The following is a 23,644-nucleotide window of genomic DNA, read 5'->3' on the forward strand; positions in this document are numbered from 1 at the left end:
ATCAGTGAAAGTATGTGCAATATATGACAAAGTAATATTTTCCTTAATATAAAAAGAGCTCTTACTGATGAACAAAAACAGATCCAGAGACAGAGAAGCGTCGATCAGGTGCTCAAACCTCAGAAGAAAGGTAGGGGAGGGTGGGGGTAAGGGAGAGAGATCAACCAAAGGACTTGTATGCATGCATATAAGCCTAACCAATGGATGCAGACAACAGGGGGTGAGGGTGAGGGCATGATTGTGGGGGGGGGGGGGCAATGGGGGGATAAGGACACACATGTAATACCTTAATCAATAATAAAAAAAATTCATGAATAAACAAAAAAAAATCCCCAAAAAAGAGCTCTTACAAATCAATACACAAATGACCAAAGCCCCATTTGAAAACATGGCAAAGAATATTACCACACAACTCATAGAGATGCATCCACGGCTTATATAAAATAATTTTAGCATCATTCATAGAATGCCAGTTCAGACCACAAAGCAATTCTACTTTCACCTATCAGATTACATAAATCTATACAGATGAATCCATACTTACTTCCACTGTAAGGACCATTTGCTTCCCTTGGCAAGAAAACTTCCTGCTCTGTCCCCTCATTTTTTTACTCTTCCTTAGATCATTTTTCCAGCGAAGTGCTCCATGGGTAGGCTAAATCCCTTAATATATGCTTTTAGAGGTCCTATGTAGTTTCTGTTTCTAATTTTTTCACAGATGCTGCTTTAAATTATTTGTATGATTGATTATTTGATCTCTGATCAGGTTGTGCTTCCTGAGGACAGAGGCTGTGTCTTGTTTTGTTTGTGTTGTGTATGGTTGTTGTCATTTAACATTGTATCTCTAACACTTTTCATATGTGCCCAATAAATAGCTGTTACTGGTAAGTGATGTTTTGATAATAGTGTAAAGTGAATGAAAAGTGTTGGAATGTGTGGGAAAACATATTACATTTTTGAGAGGAGTATAAAGTGGTGAACTATTTTTGGAGGCCATCTGGCAATAGTTATCCAAATTTAAATAGAGGCCTGGTTTTGAATAGTTTTAGCTCATTTTGCCAGCTTGAGTATAGCACATTTTAAATTATAACTTAATTGATATTTGTGTTTCTTTGTTTACTAGAGTGATTAGACATCTCATCTTTTTCTGACTTGCTAAATTTAGCCCCATTATGTAAAAATAACCAATAATTATAAGGTCTTAAAAATGGTCACTATTGTACATTACTAAAACTATTTATTTTTTGATCATTTAGTATCTGATGGCTCACAACTTTCTTTTCCTAGCCATAAAAAGTGCCCTTTTAAGATATGTCATATTCTTGAAATAATTCTATGGTCATAAAGTTGTGGACAGAATTGTCTTGAAATCAATACATGACATGGTTTTGTAATTTGACATTAGCACATATATAAGAATTTATACTTGTAATGGTGTCTGGAAAATAAAAAAGCTCTAGCAGATTTCTATATTTTTACAAGTTAAAAGAAACTGCGTTAAGCATACACAATTTATTCACTGAGAATTTCATATGATAATTAGATTGCCTACTTTTTAGAGATATTGAGTGGAGAAAATTTTTTAAGTTGGAAATCTCTTAATAAATCATGTCATAAAAACATAAAGCATTTTTTGATATGAGCAAAACACTTACGTGTTTTAGGGTTTTATTTTGCTTTTTGAACTAGGGGGAAAAGACTAATATATATATTATTCAATGCTGGCACAGAGACATGGCTTTTCCACTAAATTGGCAATTCAGGAGTTTCTTTAAAACTCAGAGGCTGAGGGAATAAATATACAAAGTTAGCTCATTGAAGGCAATATATATTTGGGACACCTGCTAAAGTTTTATGCCAGAGTACCAAGAATATATATGGCCCGGCCGGTATGGCTCAGTGGTTGAGTGTTGACCTATGAACCAAAAGGTCATGGTTTGATTCCTGGTCAGTGCACATGCCTCGGTTGTGGGCTCGATCAGTTGTGGGAGGTAGTCGATCAATGATTCTCCCTCATCATTGATGTTTCTCTCTCTCCCTCCATCTCTGAAATCAATAAAAATATATTAAAAAAAGAATACATATGTCTGTGACTAATAAGCCTTTGAAATCAATGAGATTTACTTACATACTCTGCTGGATACCGTGCCAAGGGTAGAACCAAGGGCTAGGTTATAAGTCTGCATCTTCAGACATCTGCATTTCTGTGATTGGCACCAATAATGTTACCATTTCTTCAGTTGAGACCTCTGAAACATTGTTAACTCTTTCTTCCCTTAATTCTTCCCACAATCAGTTGCCACATTCTCTTCACTCTTCATCTGAAATAGCTATCTCATCTGTCCATTCTCTCTCCTGTCATTCCTCCAGGTTTGAACTATTGCAATATCTACCTCACTGGTCTCCTTGCCTTTGCATGTCATCTTTCTAATCTACCTCACACATTAGTCAGATTCAACTTTCTGAATCATGGTCCTCATCTTCGGTTTAGAAATCTTTATTGCCCTTTACTACCTAATGAATGATTCCAAATTCCTTACCCTTAGATTCTTAACTTTTATAGAGTGGTACCAGTCTACCTTTCTGACTTTATAATCCACTTCTTTATTTCATGAATGCAAACAGTCCATAATTTTCAAATTTTTTGTCTTTATTAATGCTTTTGCTTATCCCAACTCCGAGCCCTTCTTTCAGTTTTATTCACCCATTAACAACCAACATAAATACTGTCACTCTCAGGAAATTAGAACTGAAAGTTTGGCTGGAAATACCTTTTCTTTTTAAATTTGCACTGTTTATTATAAACTAGCTTTCCCGTTGCAGGAAAAATCCTGCAATAGGATTTCCTGCTGCACTCTACCCTGCCTCCGTTCCTCCCTTGTCCCCCGCCTCACCTTCTCCTCCAGCCCGCCCGTGTTTCCCTTCGGCCCCGGCCCCGCCTCCGCCCCGCCGTTGTCCCCCGCCCCGCCTTCTCCTCCAGCCCGCCCTCGTTTCCCTTTGCCCCCCGGCCCCGCCTCTGCTCCGCCTTTATCACCCGCCTCACCTTCTCCAGCCCGCCCGAGTTTCCCTTCACCCCCGGCCCCGCCTCCGCCCCGCTCTTGTCCCCTGCCCCTCTTTCTCCTCCAGCCCACCTTCGTTTCCCTTTGCCCCCGGCCCCGCCTCCACTTGGCCTTTATCACCCGCCTCACCTTCTCCTGCAGCCCACCCAAGTTTCCCTTCGCCCCCGGCCCCGCCTCCGCCCCGCCCTTATCCCCCCCCCCCCCCCCCGGCTTGCTTGCTTCTTCGAAGTTTTACTCCCTTCTGCAGCTCTTGACTTCTTTGGACGCTGTCTTGATATGCAAATTAGCCGCCATCTTTGTTGGGGCAATTTGCATACTCATCCTGATTGGTTGGTGGGCGTGGCTTGGCTGGTGGGCGTGGCTTAGGTGTAGCGAAGGTGCGGTCAATTTGCATATTTGTCTATTATTAGATTAGGTACCACTCACCATTTAATAACTAATATGTACTGATTTATACTGATATCTTCACACGCACACACGCGTGCGCACACACACACATACACAAACACACACACCCTACTAGATAGCAGTCTATCTGAAAATAGGATTTCTGTCTAATGCATTTATTTCTTGGCACGAAATTGAGTGCATTGTACATTATAGGCACTAAAACATTTGTTGTGTGAATGAATAAACATTTGTTGTATAAAATACTTATCTGTTGGACAATCATCTTGAGATATAGAGTAGAAGGTAATTGAATTCTAGAAGAGAAGAGGAATTAGTTTGTCAAAGAATGCAATTGCCTGACTGAGTAAAAGAAAATATGACTATACAAATAACTATGGTAAAATATTTTTCCTTTTTGGTACATGCTATTTTGAATTCCTATATAAAATAAGCTGTGGAAATAAAATAGTTAAATTATATATTGGTTATTATGACTCTACTTTGAGTTCTGGTTGCAGTGCTGTCAAATAATTTCTTGCAAGTCCTAACATCAAGGGTTTTGAAGGACCAACTCCAGCAGTTTTAGCAATAGGACCATTTAATCTAAAATTCTGCTAATTCAATAAGAAGCTAGCATATGCCCTAGGAGGCATCCTGCCAAGCATAAATTTGGCTAGTCTCAGCTTGCTGCAGGCGTACTTTTTAGAAGAGAATAAAATATTTGCCTTTTATTTTGCATTGCTATACATCAATATATCTACTAGAAGATATATTCTAAATGGGGAGTAGACAAACAGTAAGAAGTAAATAAGAAATGAAGATAAAGGCAATGCCTCCTCATCTAGGATTATTCGGGTGCGAAAATATGAAATAACAGATTGCTGCAAGTTGATAAAAATAAATATACTCTTACCTCTAGAAATCCATTGCTCCTTAAAATGTTCAAAATTCATTATTCTGTTGATAATGCTCCTTAACCCACTAAAATTGGGAATGGCTACATGTAAATTTCCTGTCCCCACATTTTACTCTTTAGAATTCCCTATGGCAGAAGTCACAAGGTTCTTCTAACACACATGCCTTCATTAGTGTTAGAAACGACTCCTTGGGCAGATGAGAGAGAAGTGTATTAGGGAAATGCAAACTTGGACCTGAATCCTTGTTGTTCCAGCTACTCACTGAATTAATGGTAGGCAAGTCCATCTGTCTGAACTAATTTTCTTCATCCCTAAAACTTGGATATATTTTCCTCTCAAGGTTCCTTATTAGATTGGTGATGCCCTAATTGCATGGTGCAGTTGTTAAGACATAATACAGAGTGAATGAATAATAAGGATAATTAGTCATATTATAATTTTTTTAATGAATGTTTTTATGTAAAATTGAGCTTTTCAGCCTCCAATGGCCGTATATTCAAGGAGTGATTTAATATCCTTCTGAATTCTTACTGGATTGGCAGGCAAATGAGCTTATTATGGAGAGTCTTATAGATCACAAATATAGCTTTTGCATTTGATACTTTATTTAGACCACGATACCAGTCAGAATTATAAGGAGTTTGTCCAAGTTGGTAATTATAGTGGGACTTGAGCCAGTATAGATGTGGCTGCCCTCCCACACCAGGCTCTCTTCAAATGTAGGTTTGGGTGCCATAGTATCGTAGAAGAGAAGAAAATCACCCAACTAAAGAATAGCCTTACAATAATTGGTCTGTTTGCATTTCTCTAATACATCTTGGTAAATGTCTGCTCTAGAGCAGGGGTGGGGAACCTTTTTCCTGCCAAGGGCCATTTGTGTATTTATAACACCATTTGCTTAATATAATTCACTTACTATAAATTTATGTTGCTATGAAAAAAGCTCCTAGATTTATTGAATTTCGAGTCCCGCCTGCAGTTGCGTTGGCAGGGCCAGACCCAATGATTTCGTGGGCCGTATCTGTGGCCCGCGGGCCGGACCTTCCCCACCCCTGTTCTGGAGTGAGGCAAGCCACCTTGATTGAGCAGAGTATCTGTAGCCTTTTCAGGCTACGGTTTCTCTAAGTCAGTAAGAAGCCATGTTAGTTTCAACTTTTCATCACATTTACAGAATATTAAGTTGTACTGTCCGTAGATATTTTTTTAACTAGGTAGATTCAAGGAGTTAAAAAGAAAATATGACAATTCTTCGTCTCTGAACACAAATGCTAGGTGGTGATAGTTTATATATATTACTAAAAATTCACCAGAAATAGAAGGTAGTTCTGATATATCTTACTTGCCATATATTTGAAGGGCACAGAAGTTTAGGATTGTGAGAAATAGACGCTAGGATTTTTGAAGAGTCCTTTACGCAGGAAGAAGGACTTAAAATTGAGTTGTATTTGTAAATATAGATAAGCTGGGGAAAGCATTCTGAGAGGAAAGCACTGTGCAAAAGGGTAGGCTGGGATGAACTGTTCCTGTGAAAATTAGATGGAAGTCAGTTTGCAGATCGTTTGAAAAACAGGATAAGAAGTTCATTGGTTTATCCCCGTGGTGGGCAAACTCCTTAGTCAACAGAGCCAAATATCAACAGTACAACGATTGAAATTTCTTTTGAGAGCCAAATTTTTTAAACTTAAACTTCTTCTAACGCCACTTCTTCAAAAATAGACTCGCCCAGGTCGTGGTATTTTGTGGAAGAGCCACACTCAAGGGGCCAAAGAGCTGCATGTGGCTCGCGAGCCACAGTTTGCCGGCCACGGGTTTATCCGATTGGTTCAGTTGATTGGACCATCATCCAGTACACCAAAAGGTTGTGGGTTCGATTCCTGGTCAAGGCACATACCTCGATTGTGGTTTCGATGGATCCCTGGTAGGGCCGCTTGCAGGAGCAATCAGTTGATGTTTCTCTCTCTCTCTTTCTCTCTCCCTCCCTCTCTCTCTCTAAAAATCAATAAACATATCTTTAGGTGGGGATTTTATTTAAAAGTCCATTGGTTCTCTGAGTTTTAAGTAAGAATTATCTAGAAAGTGTGTTACCATAGTTTCTTGGGCCTTATCTCTAACTATTCTCTTGCAATCAGTTGGAGTAGGGCCCAGGAAGCTGCCTTGCCACTAACCCAACATCATCACCCCCTCCGATTCTGATGCACACAGTTCACATTTTCAGTAGTGTGCTTGTCAAGGAAAATTAAAAGGTTTTGCCTAGGAAACTAGTTTGTGTATTGATGGATTTCTAAGAAACTAAAGTAATTAAAGCAGTTGGAAGAGTTAGGGGGCAGGAGGTCAGGGAAGTAGACATTACAATCCAGGAGTGAGGAGAATCAGCACTTGTCTGGGTTGACAGCAGTGGTAGTGGGAAGAGTAGCAGAGTTTTAAGGAAAGTAGAACTAACAGGATCCAGGCCTTTATTAGCTGCTTGAGGGTAGGGACTGGATCTTATTCATTTTCATGACTCCAGCTGTGTACCCAGCATACAGTGGGTTCTCAACAAGTGTTTGTGGAATTGCTAGGTAAGCCGGTTACATAATACACAGCAAAGTAAAAAGGAATCTTTTGATACATCTATTTTTTATTAACCTCTATTTTTTTTTTTTTACCATGTTGCTAACTTGCTTTTAGTTGCCTTTTGACTTGCAATAGAGGTACATATTTAATTGTTTTGTGCAAGCTGAAATAATTGAAATAAAATAAGAAAAGTAATGAAAATATCTTGTATTTTTAAATGTTAGTCTTTTCCATGAACACACAGCAGTGGACTTACATCAAATCGGACATAGCCACTGAATTGTTTGAAATTAAATGTGATTTCGTGGAAATACAGTCCACTTCCAGTTAGATATTGCTATAGTTTGTTTCTTTTTTTAAATTGATTCTTCCATATAATATGTGGCTTTTAGTGGGAAATAGTGTATCATGATCAAATGTTTAATGTGTTTAACACAAACTTTTAAAAAATATTGACCTTTTAAAAATGATCCAAAAAAGTGTGAGTGAATTCATCTATGTTCTCTTCTGTAGCTCTTTAACCATCAAAAGGGACCATCTTCACAATCCGAGTGCCTCCAGCTTTCCGCAGGATATCACACAACTGCCTGGCAGGGAGTTTTAAACAAGTTGAGAAGTTTTATAAGATAAAAATATTTTTTCAGTTGACTTGACAACCATGTACAATGTTAGTGGAGAGTTTATTTGCCCAAGGCTCTTTGTCAAAATGAATTTAAACTGAGATGATTAAAATGTAGCTCCGTTTCACAGTGTGAGGAGAAGTGTTGCTAATGTCTCGCCTCGAGGTGCATGCCACTTGGTTGTGGGACTGGGTGTGCGCTTCTGCTTCCAGAGAGGAGACATTTGTAATATAAAACAATAAATCATTTGCACTAATCGAGAGTTTTGATCCAGAAGGAGAAGCACCTCCTCTTTTTTAAAAATCTCTAATTTCGGTGGTTTCGAGGTCTCTCCACTTGACCTTCAGACTGCCTGGGTCTGAGTCACAGCTCCACTATTAATTAACCTCAGTGCCTTCCTCATCTGTAAGATAGAAGCCATGATAATGGAAACATTATGAGGATATTGTGAGGAGTAAATGATATCATCATTGTAAATGATTAATATAGTGGCTGGAACAGATAAAGGTTCACAATTAATTGTCTTATTTCAAATCCGTAGAATCAGGACTAAGCAATGCCTCCTGATGACAGGTCCAGATGCGTGGTAAAAAGCCCTGTCCCAATTTAATGACCATCTTTTCTGTTACAAGTTAAATAGCTTTAGGAAAATTTAACTAATGGTAAACAATGCTTGAATCACCAGATCTCTCCGTGGCTGTAGCTAATTTCTTACATGAGAATCAGGATCCCAAAAGGAAAATGCTCATCTGGATGAGAAGTTGTAATCTTCCCAATTTAGAAAATCACATTACACTACTTCGGGAGAATGTCCAAATTGCTAAATCTTGGAAGCAGTTCCTCTTCTTCTCTCAAATGGACACATTACTTAAGAAGTTTTATTATTTCTGAGAAAGGTCAATGGCCTTTCAAAAGTGATAGTATTTGTGTATGGAGGACTGCACACCACAGACGGAAGGGCTGGGCGTGTTCCACGTGGCCAGCGCCTGTTGTTATGAGAGTCACCCAGCGACATGGCTGCAGCTGGGCTCTGTGGTGGAGGTGACACAGCCTGGCAGGGGCTGTGTCATAACCGTACAGTTAGAAATGCACTGAGGATTCTTTATCCATCCATGAGATTGTGCTGTATTTGCAAGTTCTTATTTTAATTTAACATCGGAACAAAGTAAATTCTTACTATGTTCTTGGTTTTCCTTAAGTCCACAACTTCCACCACAGTCAGCAAATACAACAGATTTCCTTTAACGATTATCTTTAATGATGTTTATCGCTTTGTGTTTTTGACAAATTCAAACAATAAGATAAATTTCTCTGATTTCCTGCCCCAGTAAAAACAATAGTTATGAATTCCTACTATACTCCAGCACTGTGTCAGGCATTTTACATCATCCCCATGGAGACTTCACAGCCAGTCAGTGAAGTATTTTAAACAAATGAGGAAACAGAGGCACATTTATTTCTGTATTATTTTTTAACTTGCCTCTGTTCACATGAATAAGGAGATACAGAATTCAAATTTATAACTCCAACATTTTTCACTCTACCCCTTGTAACTGAACTGGCCCGTACCTGCTTAACAGCATCTCTTATTTTTCCTCTTTGTTTTCAAAGTATGAAAAACACACATCTTCTTATTCTATTAATCATCCTATTAATGTGTGTTGATACAGGCCCTATTTAAAGGCATTAATTAGATTAGGAAAGATAAATGTGATTCATCATATAGCTAAAATTTTTTTAACACTAAAAGTGAAAAAAATGATATTCAATAAAGTGTTTTTAGTTTCATTTAGACCATAATTTTTATAATCTTCAAAGTTAGTAAACATAGTGAACTTGTTACTTCATTACTCTTATTCATTAATTAATTCCATCTATAGAATTTTCTTTCAAAAATATATTGAGTATAATAATTTTTATTTAAATTCTTAATTTATCTTAATGAAAATATAGTTTGATAGTCTTGAGAATTTTTTTATTTGAGAAAATGTAGTCTACTTGTATTTTTCCTTAGCAACTTCTATAATAACTCTTTTATTAGTGTTTTAAAACACAATATAGATATTCTTGTTATTCACAATTTTTCATTCTGAAAGGCTATTCCCTAGATCATTACAACAGTGAAAAGTGGGCAGTTTTTAGACATATTCAATTTAAAATTCTTTTAGTACATTATAAGTCATATTTTTAGAATGGAATTCCAACCTAACAGAACAGATTCAGAATTCAGTAGAAAAACTAAAGATGGCATTAATGTAGTTTCCCAGAGGCAGTTTGTGTTACCTGAAGAGCGGAAGAAGATGGTCCAGTGAAGCACACAGGGAAAATAACAGTTTAATGTGGTTTTAGATGTGATATAATGTATGAATAAAGAATCTCCAGTCAAGAGAAAGCATCTCAATTGGTCAAATAGAAATTTACCACTGCTATGTGTTTCATACAAACTACTATGTGAAAAATATGTCTGTAGATGACTTCCATGTAGGTGAACGAAGCATATTATTTGTTAGGTTGATTGGGAAAATGATTTTTACTAAATAAAAATATAAAAACATTTAAAAAAATAAATCAATCTGAGATCTAATTTTATTTTGACCTTTATAATGAATTTCTCTCCCATTATTATAAGTCTTGAGCTGTTATTTAATTTCAGTTTTAAAAAAGCTAAACATACTTACCTAATGTAATTTTAAAATTTTAATTATATTTCGAATCAGCATGGGCATTAATCATGACAATGACCACCCGTCATGTGCTGACGGTCTTCATATCATGTCTGGTGAATGGATTAAAGGACAAAACCTTGGTGATGTTTCATGGTCCCGATGTAGCAAGGAGGATTTGGGAAGATTTCTAAGGTACTGAGGTCACTTACCGTTGTTGTGTTGTGAATGGTTGTGTGTGCCTGCTTCTTCCGTCAGCCAGCGAAGGTGGCATGGCAGAGCAAGACACCAGATTGGGAATCGAGGCGCTTGGTCCCAATTCTGGCTCTTCCATGGACTCATAGTGTGGATTGGGACGTATTATCTAGCCCATCTGCTTCTTAGTTTCCACATTTTCAAATTGAAAAATTGGGCAAGATGATTTGTAAGGGTGAAAAATTATAAGGGTTTTAAAAATCTATCACAGTCTCTAATTCCCTCTTCAGCATTCCTCAGTGGGAACATTCTCATTGCTCATCACTCAGCACATCTCTCGTCATCACAAAGAACCACTTTAACCAAAGCTGCACCTTTTCATGGAGATGCTTCTGCTCGCTGACTCTTTTTTTTCATTACTACATAGCTTTCATCATTACAAACAGTCCTCAGTTCTCCTCCTTTCCATCTTCAACACCAGTAACACTTAGCTTTCCCCTGGTTGGAAAAGTAAGTGAAAACCATTATTGTTGTCTTAATTTTCATTTTAAAGCCCATGTTCTTTAATGGCCCTTTTGATCCTGAAAGGAGCAGCTGAAACAGTGAGCAAAAGTAATGAGCAAGAGAGAGCTGCTCAAAGTATATAGAAACACCTAGTTAGCTTATTTTACTGCACTGAGAAATTTAATTCATTTTTACATACCATTTAACTTAGAAAGCCTATGTTTTCTGCTAAATCTACTAAAACATTTATTACCATAATTCTGCTGTGAAATATGTACAGTATATTCTGTGCACGCTCTTCGTTGTGATGGTATAGCCAACAGCGCTCCGAGCATGTCATGTGAACACACCAGGTCACTGGAGCAGCAGCCCTAATGAGTTTCTAAGGAACATGGGAACATGTGTGATTTTGTTTGGCTGCCCTCACATGAATCAGAATTATGATAAAATTAAATGTCACCTCATAAATGGAAGTTGTATTACATGGTCAAGCACAAACATATTCGTACTATGCATACTCGCTAGAGAATGCTTTCTATGGATTCTTTAAATCCCTGAATGTAGTTAATTTTTTACCTTCACACATCGCTTTTGGACAAGCTAATTTCTGAGTCTGCGCTTCTTTCTTCATCTTACAAATGTGTAAAATAGTAAAGCCACCTCAGTGTTATGTAGATTAGCTGAGTTAATAAAAAAAATCCTGTTATCTTGAACATTATTATCATTATTAGGATTATCTTAAATGGAAATGCTTATAAATAAAAGACCATATTTTTCATCTTATGAAATATTTCCTGTTGCATGCTAATGATAACAACTTTTTACATTAAATTCAAAATTTTACACATATCTGCATATTGTCAGGTCAAAGGCCAGTAACTGCTTGCTACAGACAAACCCCCAGAGTGTCAATTCCGTGATGGTCCCCTCCAAGTTGCCAGGGATGACATACACCGCTGACGAGCAGTGTCAGATTCTTTTTGGGCCACTGGCTTCCTTTTGTCAAGAGATGCAGGTAAGGGTTGTATCCAGGTGGGATTTGTAAAGTGTACGTTCACATTCATTGTTTAGACTTATTGATTAGAGGAGGGGAAGATGACTTTATTTTAGAGTTGATGGCTCAAAATCACCCCAATCTTAGAAAGCGGGATTTTCCCAGAGAAGTTTTCCACATTTTTCCCTGAGCACTTTGGCGATGATAGAAATAAGGTGTGGGCATTTAATAAATAAGGAATGACCTTCGTTAAAACTCCTTTTCCTTCTCAGCCACACTCTGTAGAATGAGAAGTGGGAATACATTGTGTTTTATTTATTTATTTTTATTGTTGACGCTGTTACAGATGATTTTAGAGTCTCTTAAGAGCTAAGAGGTTGGACTTCTGTGATTCCAAAATCTTATTCTGTACTGCCCTTGAAAATCATCATTTGGATCCCAACTTGGTGCAGCATGTGAAGTGTAGGAACTAAGTAGGTAGAGAGATAAATAGATAGAGCCATTGAAGAGGTTATTTACAAAGTCAGTCTCTGACCTGACAGATATTTGTCGAGGTCCAGCTGCTTTCCAGACACTGCTCCGTGCACTGATAACACAGCGGGAAACAGAGGCCTCCACCTTCACGGAGCATACAGTTTAGTTGGGGAAACAGACAGAAAGCAAATATATATAATATGTCAGTTGGGGTAAGTGTTTTGGGGAAGTATCAACTCAGGTAAGAAGGATAGGGAATACAACCTGGATGGGAGCATAGGCATGGTGCTGCTTTATATAGGTGATCTGGGAAGGCTTCCTGTAAAAGGTGACACTGCAGGGGGGGCGGGGAATGTCTGGCCCGCGGGCCATATAAGGCCTGTCAAATCATTTGGTCAGGACCTGCCAAGGCATTCGGGGTTAGTCGATAAAATGTCTGACCAAATACAGCAGGCTAGTTTTTAAGCTGATAATTTTGTATGGCCCATGAATGATGTTATAAATATCCAAATGGCCCTTGGCAGAAATAAGGTTCCCCAGCCCTGGTTTAGAGATTTGAAGGGTGTGATAGCAAGCCATGCATTTATCTTGGGGGGGACAATGACACGAGGAAATGGGGAGCAGAATACCTTGGGATGGAGTTTTGGCTATCTTTTAAGTTTAAGATGCCTATTAGACATCCAAGTAGACATGTAAGTAGGTACAGGATAGACAATGGCAGGAGGTATAACAAAAATACCGGGGGAAATAGTTATTAGTTCTGCTTGTTAAGACACACACACATACCTTCAAGTGGATACACGTGGAATTATTGCATCTACCAACCTGCCATCTAGACTTTACACAAAATACATCTCCTAGAAGGCAAGTCCATAACATCAAAGGAGTTGTCAATCCTTTTTATCACTGTACCTCTGGCACTAAAAAGAGTGCTCAGTAAGTATTGGTTAAGTGAATAAATGAATCAGTTGAATGATGAAATAGTAATTCTAAATTTTCACTCACAGAGTTGATTCTTAGCTATAGGCATACCTCATTGTGCTTCACTTTATTGCACTTTGCAGGTTTGTGGCAATCCTGTGTAGAACAAGTCTATCAGTGCCGTTTTCCCAATAGGCTCAGAAGATGGTTAGCATATTCCAGTACTAAAGCACTTTTTAATTAAGGTGTTTACATTGTGTTTTAGACATATTGCTATTATACACTTAATAGACTAGAGTATAGTATAAAAATGAATTTTGTATGCCCTGGGAAACCAAATAAAGTTGTGATTTGCTTTATTGCAGTGGTTTGGAACTGAACCCACAATATTTTCCAGACTTGCGGTATATGACAGGATAATGTGAAAATAACCTTCTAAAATACTAATTTAACCAAAATAATTCATTCATTAAATTCAGTAACACATAATTCAATAAAATACTAATTTATGACTACTTAAAACCAATGGATAAGGTCAGACAACTTATGTTTCACAGCTTATACATGTTAACCAAGCGTCCTTACAACCATTCCATCTCCAGTTATAAATAACTATCAAGCTGCATGGAACGAGGATTCATAGCAACTTTTCAACGTGTGTTTCTGGTAAAATGTTAGAGACTATGGCAGTTGGTCGATAGTATTTGAATTACACATTGCTCTTCCCTACTTGTAAACATTTACACGCAAGCACCAGCGACTCCAACATTACATACATGCTGGTCTAATTAATGATAAATTTACCCGAAGACCCAGCTGTAAAGATGCTTGTGAAACATCTTGACCCCCAGCAATAACAGCTCACGCTTCTGCATTAATATGCTAACTTCTTGGATATCCTTGTTCCCGAGCCCCGGTGCCTCTAGGCCATCTGGCATCTTATGGCTGAGCCAGCTCCAACTGCATCAAGTCATTATAATAGCTGCCTGTAATAGCCTCGCTGAGAACACAGATGTATGGATGTTTCCCTGGAAACAGTAAGAAGTGGCCACACAAAAGTTACATTTTTTTGAGTAGTAAGGAAGTGTGCTAAAATAATTGTAGACCTCCAGGAAACTTAAGGCTCAGCCTTTGCTTTTGTACAGGCACATTGTGAATTGTATACATACTGCATTGTATAGGAAACTTTCTAGTGTAATTGAATTATATGGTGACTTAAAAAAGTTAACGTAGAAAGTTCATTTTACATTTCTCTTATCCCAACTGGATACATCAAAATAGGTAGGACTTCTAAACCCTCTCATTTGATTCATTGAACAGGTTGGCAGTGAGTTAAGGTATCCTATGAAGAACTCTAGAAGACTGAGTCACTGTGATTTGGCATTGTGACACTCCAGAGTCAACAGGAATTTGGACTTAAAAGGCTTAACATGAATTTGCCCTCAATGGCCAGTAGTTATTTGGGCATTTCAAACAGCCTCATTGATAAATCATGTTGTCGAGATTGAAGTTGTAGGTTTTATAAAGTCTTCCCTTCCTATAAGATCTGTAAAGTTATGATGGGTTAAACTACCAGGAATTGATTCAGCCTGTTTGGCCATCTAATCAAAGGTTCATCTTATCCTTTGAGTTTTAATCCTACAGTCTACAAGCACATGAGTTTGATGGCAGCTTATTTTACTGGATAATCTAGCTCTTTAATTTCTTTCCTCAGAACTATTTTCCCCCACGACTTCTTATGGGCATGGACTTTTTATTTTTTAAGTCTCTTTCTTTGTAAATTGCCTATTTTAATTTCTGCCAATTTTTCAATTTTCTATTTTTCTCGCTGATTTGCAGTTATTTCTATATTCTAGGTGAGAATTCTGTAGTTTAAGCAGTGTCATTTGTGTCTAACTTTGTATAGTATTCTTTGTCTTTTAATTTGAGGTGGTTAAATCCATCAAATTTTCTCGTGGATTATGCTGTTTTTGTTTTGTTTTCCTTCTTCCCTACTCTGCAATTAAATTTCACATGGTACATTCATTTTCTTTCCGCTTAAGTATTTCTTTAGAATTAAAGACATTTTTGATTTTTAAAAGATACCTTTTATTAAATACATCTACTTTGTTGCACTGCAGTAAGATGAAATTGTCTGTATGATGCCAATCCTTTAAAATTTATTGAAGTTTTCTGTTCAATGTAATATATGATAAATTTTAGTATTTGTTCTCTGTGTACTTGAAAGGATGTGAGTGTTCTTTAAAGTTCATTATCTGTCATTAGATCTTAGATGAAGCATATTAATATTATTATTCAAAATATCTGTTTGCTTATTTTAGTTTGACTGATCTATCAGTAACTAACAAGCATGTGTTAAAATACCCAACTTTATTTATTTATTTATTTGTCCCTGTAATTCTGACAGTTTTTTCTCATATATGTTGAGTTATACTACAAGGTACATGCACATTTAAAGTTTTTTCATCTGCTTGATTTGTTTTTCCTTTTCCATTTTTTAAAAATGATTTATGCCTTAAAACATTTTATCTGGCTTTAAAAACACCATCCTGGCTAATATTTTTCATACTTTCTCTTTAACCTCTCCAGATATAAATATAAATATGGATATTGATATGGATAAATAGGTATGTCTACTAGAAAAAAGCTATTGTTAGATTTTATACTTTTCTGTTTAAACTAAGATATAGTTCTTTCAAATTTTTAATCAACTAGTTTAACATTTTTCATTTATTGTAATTAGTGGTGTTTTAAAAAATATATATGTTTTTATTGACTTCAGGGAGGAAGGGTGTGGGAGAGAAATAGAAACATAAGTGATGAGAGAGAATTGTTGATCGGCTGCCTCCTGCACATCTCACACTGGGGATTGAGCCCACAACCAGGGCATATGCCTTGACCGGGAATCAAACCATGGCCTCCTGGTTCATAGGTCAACACTCAACCACTGAGCTATGCCAGCTGGGCTATGAAATTAGTTTTTTAGGATTTTTATTGTCAACCTATTTTATTTTTGTGTTTCATTTTATGTCATTTTTTCCCTTTTCTCCTTTCTACTTTCAATTAGAGAAACCAAATTTCCTCTGCCTTCAAAAGTCATACATTCTTTATATGTTTTTATGTATATCAGTAATTGGTTCTTTTTTTCTTGCTAAATCACATTCCACTGGTAGATAAACTATTTTGTTTATCAATTCACCTCTTCATAGATATCTGGGATGTCAGCTGTTAAGAGGAAGGCTACTCTGAACAATTGTGCAATGCTTATGTGATTATGTAGCCATGTTTTTATTCTGAAATATTAATACTTTAATACATTATACATTAACTGATTGAATTCTTATAAACTGGCTTAGGAACTAGCTGTTTTTATAAATAAAGTTTTACTAGAAAATAGTCACCCCTATTTGTCCACATGTTCTCTTTGGCTGCCTTCAAACGACAATGACAGTGTCTAATAGTTGTAACAGAGTCCATATGGCCCAGAAACTTAAAATATATACTACTTGGCACTGTACCAAAAAAATTTGCTGATCCCTTTTATTCCTCCAAAAAGTTTTGTTTCCAGAGGCAATTAAGTGTGTTCGATTCAAACTGGAAACTTTGTCCTACCTACAGCGCACGGCTACTCACATCGCGGCTGAGCTCGCTCTTCCCTTATCTTGGCTCTTGGAGCCTATCTCATGTCTGTATGGGTTGGGTGCCAGCTAATGATTTAGGCTTCTCTAACTCTTTTCCTTTTAGGATTGTCCCTTCAGTTTTTTTTAAAAAAATGTTTTTATTGATGTTTAGAGAGCGAGGAAGGGAGAGGAATAGAGAGATAGAAACATTGATCAGAGAGAAACATCACTGATCGGCTGCTTCCCGCATGCCCCCTACTGGTTATTGAGCCTGCAACCTGGGTATGTGCCCTGACGGGGAATCAAACCAACGACCTCTTGGTTCATGAGGCAATGCTCAACCACTGAGCCACACTGGCCGGGCCCAGTTTCTGTCTTTACTGTTGCATTAGGCACCAATTGTCATACCAGGAGCATAAGCCACTATTAGGTCAAAGCTATAAAAATGGTGAACTCAACTTGTGCCACACCTTCAGCTCCCTAAAAAATATACCTGCTTTTATCATTCTCCAGAACCACCAGGAAGTTGCGTTTTATTTATGATGGTTATTTACAGAAGGATTTGTCTTCTGGGAACTTACTCCCCCATTCCAGAAGGGGGATCTTTATATCTATCTCTTTCATAGTAAGGAATTCTGGATCATTTTTCTTTCAAATATTTTTAATAGTTTCTTCCCACTTTTCATTCTTTGGGACTTTATTAACAGTTCTCTTTTCTCTAAATTTTCTCTATTGATTTGAGAGAGAGAGATTTGTTGTTTCATGCATTTATGCATTCATTGGTTGATTCTTGTATGTGCCCTGACTGGGATCGAACCCACAACCTTAGCATATTGGGGCAATGCTCTAACCAACTGAGCTACTGGGCCAGGGCCACACCTTGACTTTTTAAAAAAAAACCACTTTCTGATGTGCTCTGTTGCAACTTGCTACTTCATTTGTTCGTTAGGCAGTCTACATTTTTCTTCCCATGTCTATTAACTTCTTGCACTAGCAATCTTGAAGTATGTGGAGTTGGGAGGTAAAAGGAAAGACAAACTTATTTAACTGTTAGCAGCCAAATCTCCTCTGTAAAGGGATAAAGTTTTGAGATATAAGTGAGCTAGATTTCTAGTATTTCTCCTACTAAAAGAAAGGTTTATAATGATGGCTGAAATCCAATTGTTGCTTTATGTAGTCAATGTTTATGTAGAATTATCCTCACTTCTATCACTCTCTTTGCTCACATTGCCTTTTAGTCCTTTGCTATCAGATCCTATTTCTTCTTGAAGTACATCATTTTGAAATTCCTTTTGAACAGTTCTGTTGGTAGCAAACACTCAGTTTTGTTTCCTTGAGAGTCTTTATTTAACCTTTGATTTTTAAATAAAATTTTAGCTAAGTTGAGGAGTCTATAATGACAGTTTTTTCCCCTCTTGTCATTTTTGATATATTATGTATTCACTTCCTAATGTTGGTACCAAGATGCCATCTTTGTCATTTTCCTAATCTTAAAAGAAAACTTTCAACATTTCACTTTTTTTTATGATGTTTGCTGAAGATTTTCATAAATGTCCATTAATCATGAAGACATTTCCTTCAATGGCTCATTTACTGAGATTTTTTTTAATGAATGTTTTAATGGATGTTGAATTGCATCGCATACTTTGTACCCATAGACATCAAAATCATAGATTTCAAAGTTACTGATGTGCTTGATTACATTAATCAAATCTCTAGTGTTGCAGTAACCTTGTATTCCAAGGAAAAAGCCAACTAGGTCATGACACATGGCATTTTTTATACATTGCTGGACTCAGTATGTTAACATTTGTTTAACATATGTAAATTTAAGTTAGTAATGAGGTAGATGACTATTTTAACTTTCTTTTACAATCCCTTCTGGCTTGGATATCATAAAGTGTGTTTAGAAGTATTCCTTTTTCTTTTCTCTAGAGAGTTTATGTAAATTGAGAATTTAAGTTTCTTGCAAGATTGTTAGTTTTTGGACCAGATGTATTCTTTGTGAGATTTTTAACAATCAGTTTTAACTATCATATGGTTACAAAACAGTTCAGCTTTTCTATTGATTCTTGGGACCAGTTTAGTAAGTTTTTTTAAAAAAAACATTCTTTCATTTTATGTAAGTTGTCAAGTTTATTGTCATGGACCTCATAATCATCCTATTTCTGTTTAAACTTTACGTTGTCTGTTGTTATGACTTGGTTTTTTATTACTAATAGTGTTTGTTTTGCCTTCTCTTTTCTTGCTAATTTTCAATTTTATTTAGTATTTATAAGGAATAGATTTCAGCTTTTTATTATTCCTTTTGAGTCTTTTGTTTTTCGATTTTTAAAAATACCTCTTTCTCTTTCTTCCTCTCTTCCATTTTTAATGATACTAAGGTGTTCTGTAATGGAAAACACTGCTTTTGAAAATACTGTTCTATAATGAATTACATTTTCAATCAAAAGTTTAAGTTATTGAAATTGTATTTTGGAAGATAATTTGTGGAAGAACGAAGAGTTACATGTTCAAGATTTAATTGTTTTTTTCATGTATATGCACTTAAGTTTTTTATTTTAACATAAATTTCAGAACATCTTAATGGAACTATTTGCTATAAAGAAAGACATAGGTATAGGCTATCTTTGAAGATAAATTTTATGATATTTATATATGAGCAATTAATCTTCCACTTAAATTATTTGTTTTAAAACATATATTATTTTCATGTAAACATTTAAAAAGCCTAGTGGAGATAAACATCCAGATTCATACTATGTGCTTTTAATGGTCTTTTCTTGTTATGGAAGAATAAAAAAGGGATATTGTATTATTTTTATTAGTTTGCTAGGAAATGCTGAGTTGTACATTTCTGTTCTGGATTCCTACGCAAAGCATTTTAAGCTTAAAAGTTCTTTTCTTAATTGACATATAAAGTGGTTCCAACAATTAACTTGAAAAAAAATTCAACTCTGACTTGTGTAACATATGGTGACTGTTTGGGTCTAACAAAATATCCCACCCTGCCCCTCATTATCTTAAGAAAGGGCTTGATATTACAAAGCTCTAATAGCACATGTCTGAGATATTCCACTTAGGGTAAAAAACAGATTTCTTCAACATTTTCTTGCTTTACTTTAGACAGTTTGGTTTGAAATTTTGAATATGAGTTATTTTTAAAAACGAGGCTGTGATTTACTTACCATAAGATCCCTAGGCCTGCAGAACATAAAGGGTAAAGAGAGCTCCTCTTTGAGAGATTTATGCTACACGACTGTGCTTATCTTGAAAAGCTGCCAAGTTTGCTTTTATGCTCTCAGTGCCTCAAGTGGAAATCAATTAAAGTACCTGCTGTTTTGAATAGTAGATAATGGTGGAAGGTCAGAATTCAGACCACCAACAGTGTTCAACAGGCAAGTGTTATCCTAAAACTACAGAACGGAAGATTGGCTTTTTAATTCAATGTGCACTGGTTAACTAACGCATTGACTGAAATAATTCATGTTTTCACACAACTAAGCTTTATTGAATATAAGTAGAGCAACACTCTTCCTTGGCAGAAAACTCAACAGTTGACCCCATGATTATAAAACATCCTTAACAGAAAGGTCTCAGGAGGAAAAAAAAAAAAAAAAAACCTTCTAGGAACTAAAATTCTCAGGTTAGAGATCTGTTAATTCAAATAGAAATGTGTCCACAAAAGTACATCAAACAAATAACCTCTCTTTTTATTTTCAAGAGTCTAACATATTGTACAGATTTGATTTAGGGATTTTTAAAAATGAGTTTCTGGATGAATTTTTTTGATGAATGATATGTGCAAATAAAAGCATACAAAATATGCTTGTATAAAATATTTTGAAGCAGAAAACTATCTGTCATAGCCGATAAAGCAACATAAATAAAATATATCACACTGTTGCATTGACTGTTGAATTTTTAAGACCTTACAAACATGTCAGAAATTGAAATATTTAAATAAAGGAAGAATAGGAAAAGAATAGCCTTGGCTGGTTTGGCTCAGTGGATAGAATGTCGGCCTGCGGACTGAAGGGTCCCAGGTTCGATTCCGGTCAAGGGCATGTACCTTGGTTGCGGGCACATCCCCAATGGGGGTGTGCAGGAGACAGCTAATTGATGTTTCTCTCTCATTGATGTTTCTAACTCTCTATCCCTCTTCCTTCCTCTCTGTAAAAAATCAATAAAATATATTTTTTTAAAAAGAATAGGAAAAGAATATTTTGGGGCTTGTGGACAAATCCATTGTTAGAGTTGTAACACACCTGTTTAAAATGTTAGCTTAAATATATCTTTCCCAGATTTGGGTCATAAATTAATTTGAACTTTGCCATGTTTTTGTTTGTTTGTTTGTTTTTGTGTTAATCCTTAACTGAGGATAGTTTCCCATTGATTTTTAGAGAGAGAGGGGAAGACATAGAGAGAAACATCAATATGAGAGACACATCGATTGGTTGCCTCCTGCACGTGCTGACCAGGGCCCAGGATGAAGCCTGCAACCCAGGTACATGCCCTTGACCAGAATCGAACCTGCAACCCTTCAGACCTTGGGCTGACGCTCTTTCCACTGAGAAAACCGGCTAGAGCTGCCATCGTTTTTAGGCTCTTTTGAACACCACCATCAGAGTAAACCTCCTAAAATAGCCTTTTTCTCTGAACCTGCTGGTCAACTGCTAGGTGGCTTCTTTTTCTCTCCGGACATGGAGTCAGTCCCTAGTCCTTCCTGGCAAGATCTGGTTCTTCTGTCTTTCGAATCTTGTCCACGCTCCTTCCACTGGTGCCTCCTCCATCCAACTGGTCTTCTCACCCTGCACGACCCTGGCTCTCACATCGTCGCTTACCTTGTCTTCTGTCTTTATTGACCTGCTCGCTTCCACCCTCTCCTCCAAATATCTGGATAGATCGCAACATAATCGTATTCACTATAGATTGCTTTCATCGCCTTCAAATATTCCTCATGGATTTCATATTTCTATGCAATTGGTTAGTAACATACTTATGCCTAAAAGACTTCAGCCGTCTTAGAGAAATAGGAAGTTCTTAAGAATACGGCAGCTGCGCCTGCTGTTGTCTGTGTCTCGGGGGCGGCCACAGCTACAGCGGCGGCTTAGGTTTCTGACTGTCCTCCCTCTGGCATTTCCTCGGAGCGCTCTTCTTCACTGGTTCTGTCTCTGCTGCTTTATCTCAGTCGTCATTGTTTTTTAAAAAATTCCTTTCAGCTTTTCCATAGAAAAAGCTCATTGTATCCTGGAGATCTAGAGCTCATTCCTACTGCAGTAAAATGACTGATAATTTATGGAAGTACACCCACGGAGTGCTCTGTATTGTGTCAAGGGCTAAGGGTGTACAATGAAATCATGACACGCGCCATGGCATTTAAGCATAAAGCAGAGGTGACTACAAGCTTTAGGAGACAGGAGGCATTTTAATTTCTCAAACCTGGTTCGTGTAATGGTATAAATAATGATTTCTAGCTCACACTTTTCTATTGTAGCTACTTAATGTTGCATGATCTCCTGTGTTTTATTAAAAGTAATTTAAACATACTTAAATATATTAAACAGATTTTCTGTTTTTATGTATCAATCTTTTATGTATCACTATAAATAAGCTGTATCCTATTTTAGTCATAAGTTCAATATTAAGAGCACCTAAAGCATGTTTTTTCAAATAACTTCTGTTCTATTGAAATAGTTTTCTCAAAAACGATTGATTTAACCTCAAAAATATGATACTGTTCCCTTATCAGTTATTATGCCCTTGTTTTCAGCATGTTATCTGCACAGGGTTGTGGTGCAAGGTGGAAGGTGAGAAAGAATGCAGAACCAAGCTGGATCCCCCGATGGATGGAACTGACTGTGACACTGGTAAGGTAAGTCATTGGTGTTGTCTGGAGTTAATTAGAATATAATTTCCTCCTGCCAGTTACATGTGTGTCCATCTTAACACTAGTGGAATATTTTCAGTATATATAAAAATGTTAGCATTTCATCTATTTTCCTTTTTAACTTTTCATATTTTTTAAATCCATGGTTATTTTGTTAATATCAGTGCAGTTATTTTTATTGTTGTTGATTATGAGAATGTTTAGAGTCAGATAGATATATGTATTACCTTGCCAAAAAAAAGAATTCATTTTTTTTTTACTATTTATAGCAATAGTAAGAAATAACAATCATAAATAATAGCATACATAATAACACTTCTCAGAACTGATGAATACTTTCAGGTGTAAATATTGTCTCAGGAGAGCCACTGAATATAATTTTTCCTTGTCATTTCAAGCATCATAAATAAAATACTCTATTTGACATTTTGGGGATTAGTAAACATTTGGCTGTATAAGTTGTTTAACCTAATATGTTTTATAAGGCTATAGAAATTTACTAGTATATATTTCCAAATCAAAATAATGGTTGTTGAAAATTTAATTTTCTTTTGAAGAAACTGAAGGAGGTAGATCCCACATAAATGTATAATTATGGTAAATTTAGTCAAAAGATAGTTCAATAGTGGACCTAGTTTTTAAATTTTTATTCTATGAAGGGAAAGTGGATAGTATGACTTCATTCTAGATGAAAGATCAGAAACCTTGCCTCTGAAGAACATGAATTTTTATTACATTTGAAAAGAAACAACATAAAGATTACTTAGGATGAATACTTAGTGAAAAAAGTTAAGTTATCTAGAGTGCTACTTTAAAAACACATCCATTTGAAAAATTGACAGAA

At 36.4% G+C, this 23,644-nt stretch overlaps 1 protein-coding gene across 1 annotated transcript in view; it reads left to right on the forward strand.

Annotated features, from left to right (window-relative positions):
• Positions 1-23,644, forward strand: part of ADAMTS19 (ADAM metallopeptidase with thrombospondin type 1 motif 19) — a 201,004-nt gene that overhangs the window by 96,005 nt on the left and 81,355 nt on the right. The window contains exons 9-11 of the mRNA XM_054716991.1: positions 10,257-10,397; positions 11,766-11,916; positions 22,684-22,785. Of these exons, the coding sequence (XP_054572966.1) occupies positions 10,257-10,397; positions 11,766-11,916; positions 22,684-22,785 (394 nt within the window). The remainder of the gene's footprint in view (positions 1-10,256; positions 10,398-11,765; positions 11,917-22,683; positions 22,786-23,644) is intronic.

Source organism: Eptesicus fuscus, chromosome 6 (genome assembly GCF_027574615.1).
Source record: "Eptesicus fuscus isolate TK198812 chromosome 6, DD_ASM_mEF_20220401, whole genome shotgun sequence".
NCBI lineage: Eukaryota > Metazoa > Chordata > Mammalia > Chiroptera > Vespertilionidae > Eptesicus > Eptesicus fuscus.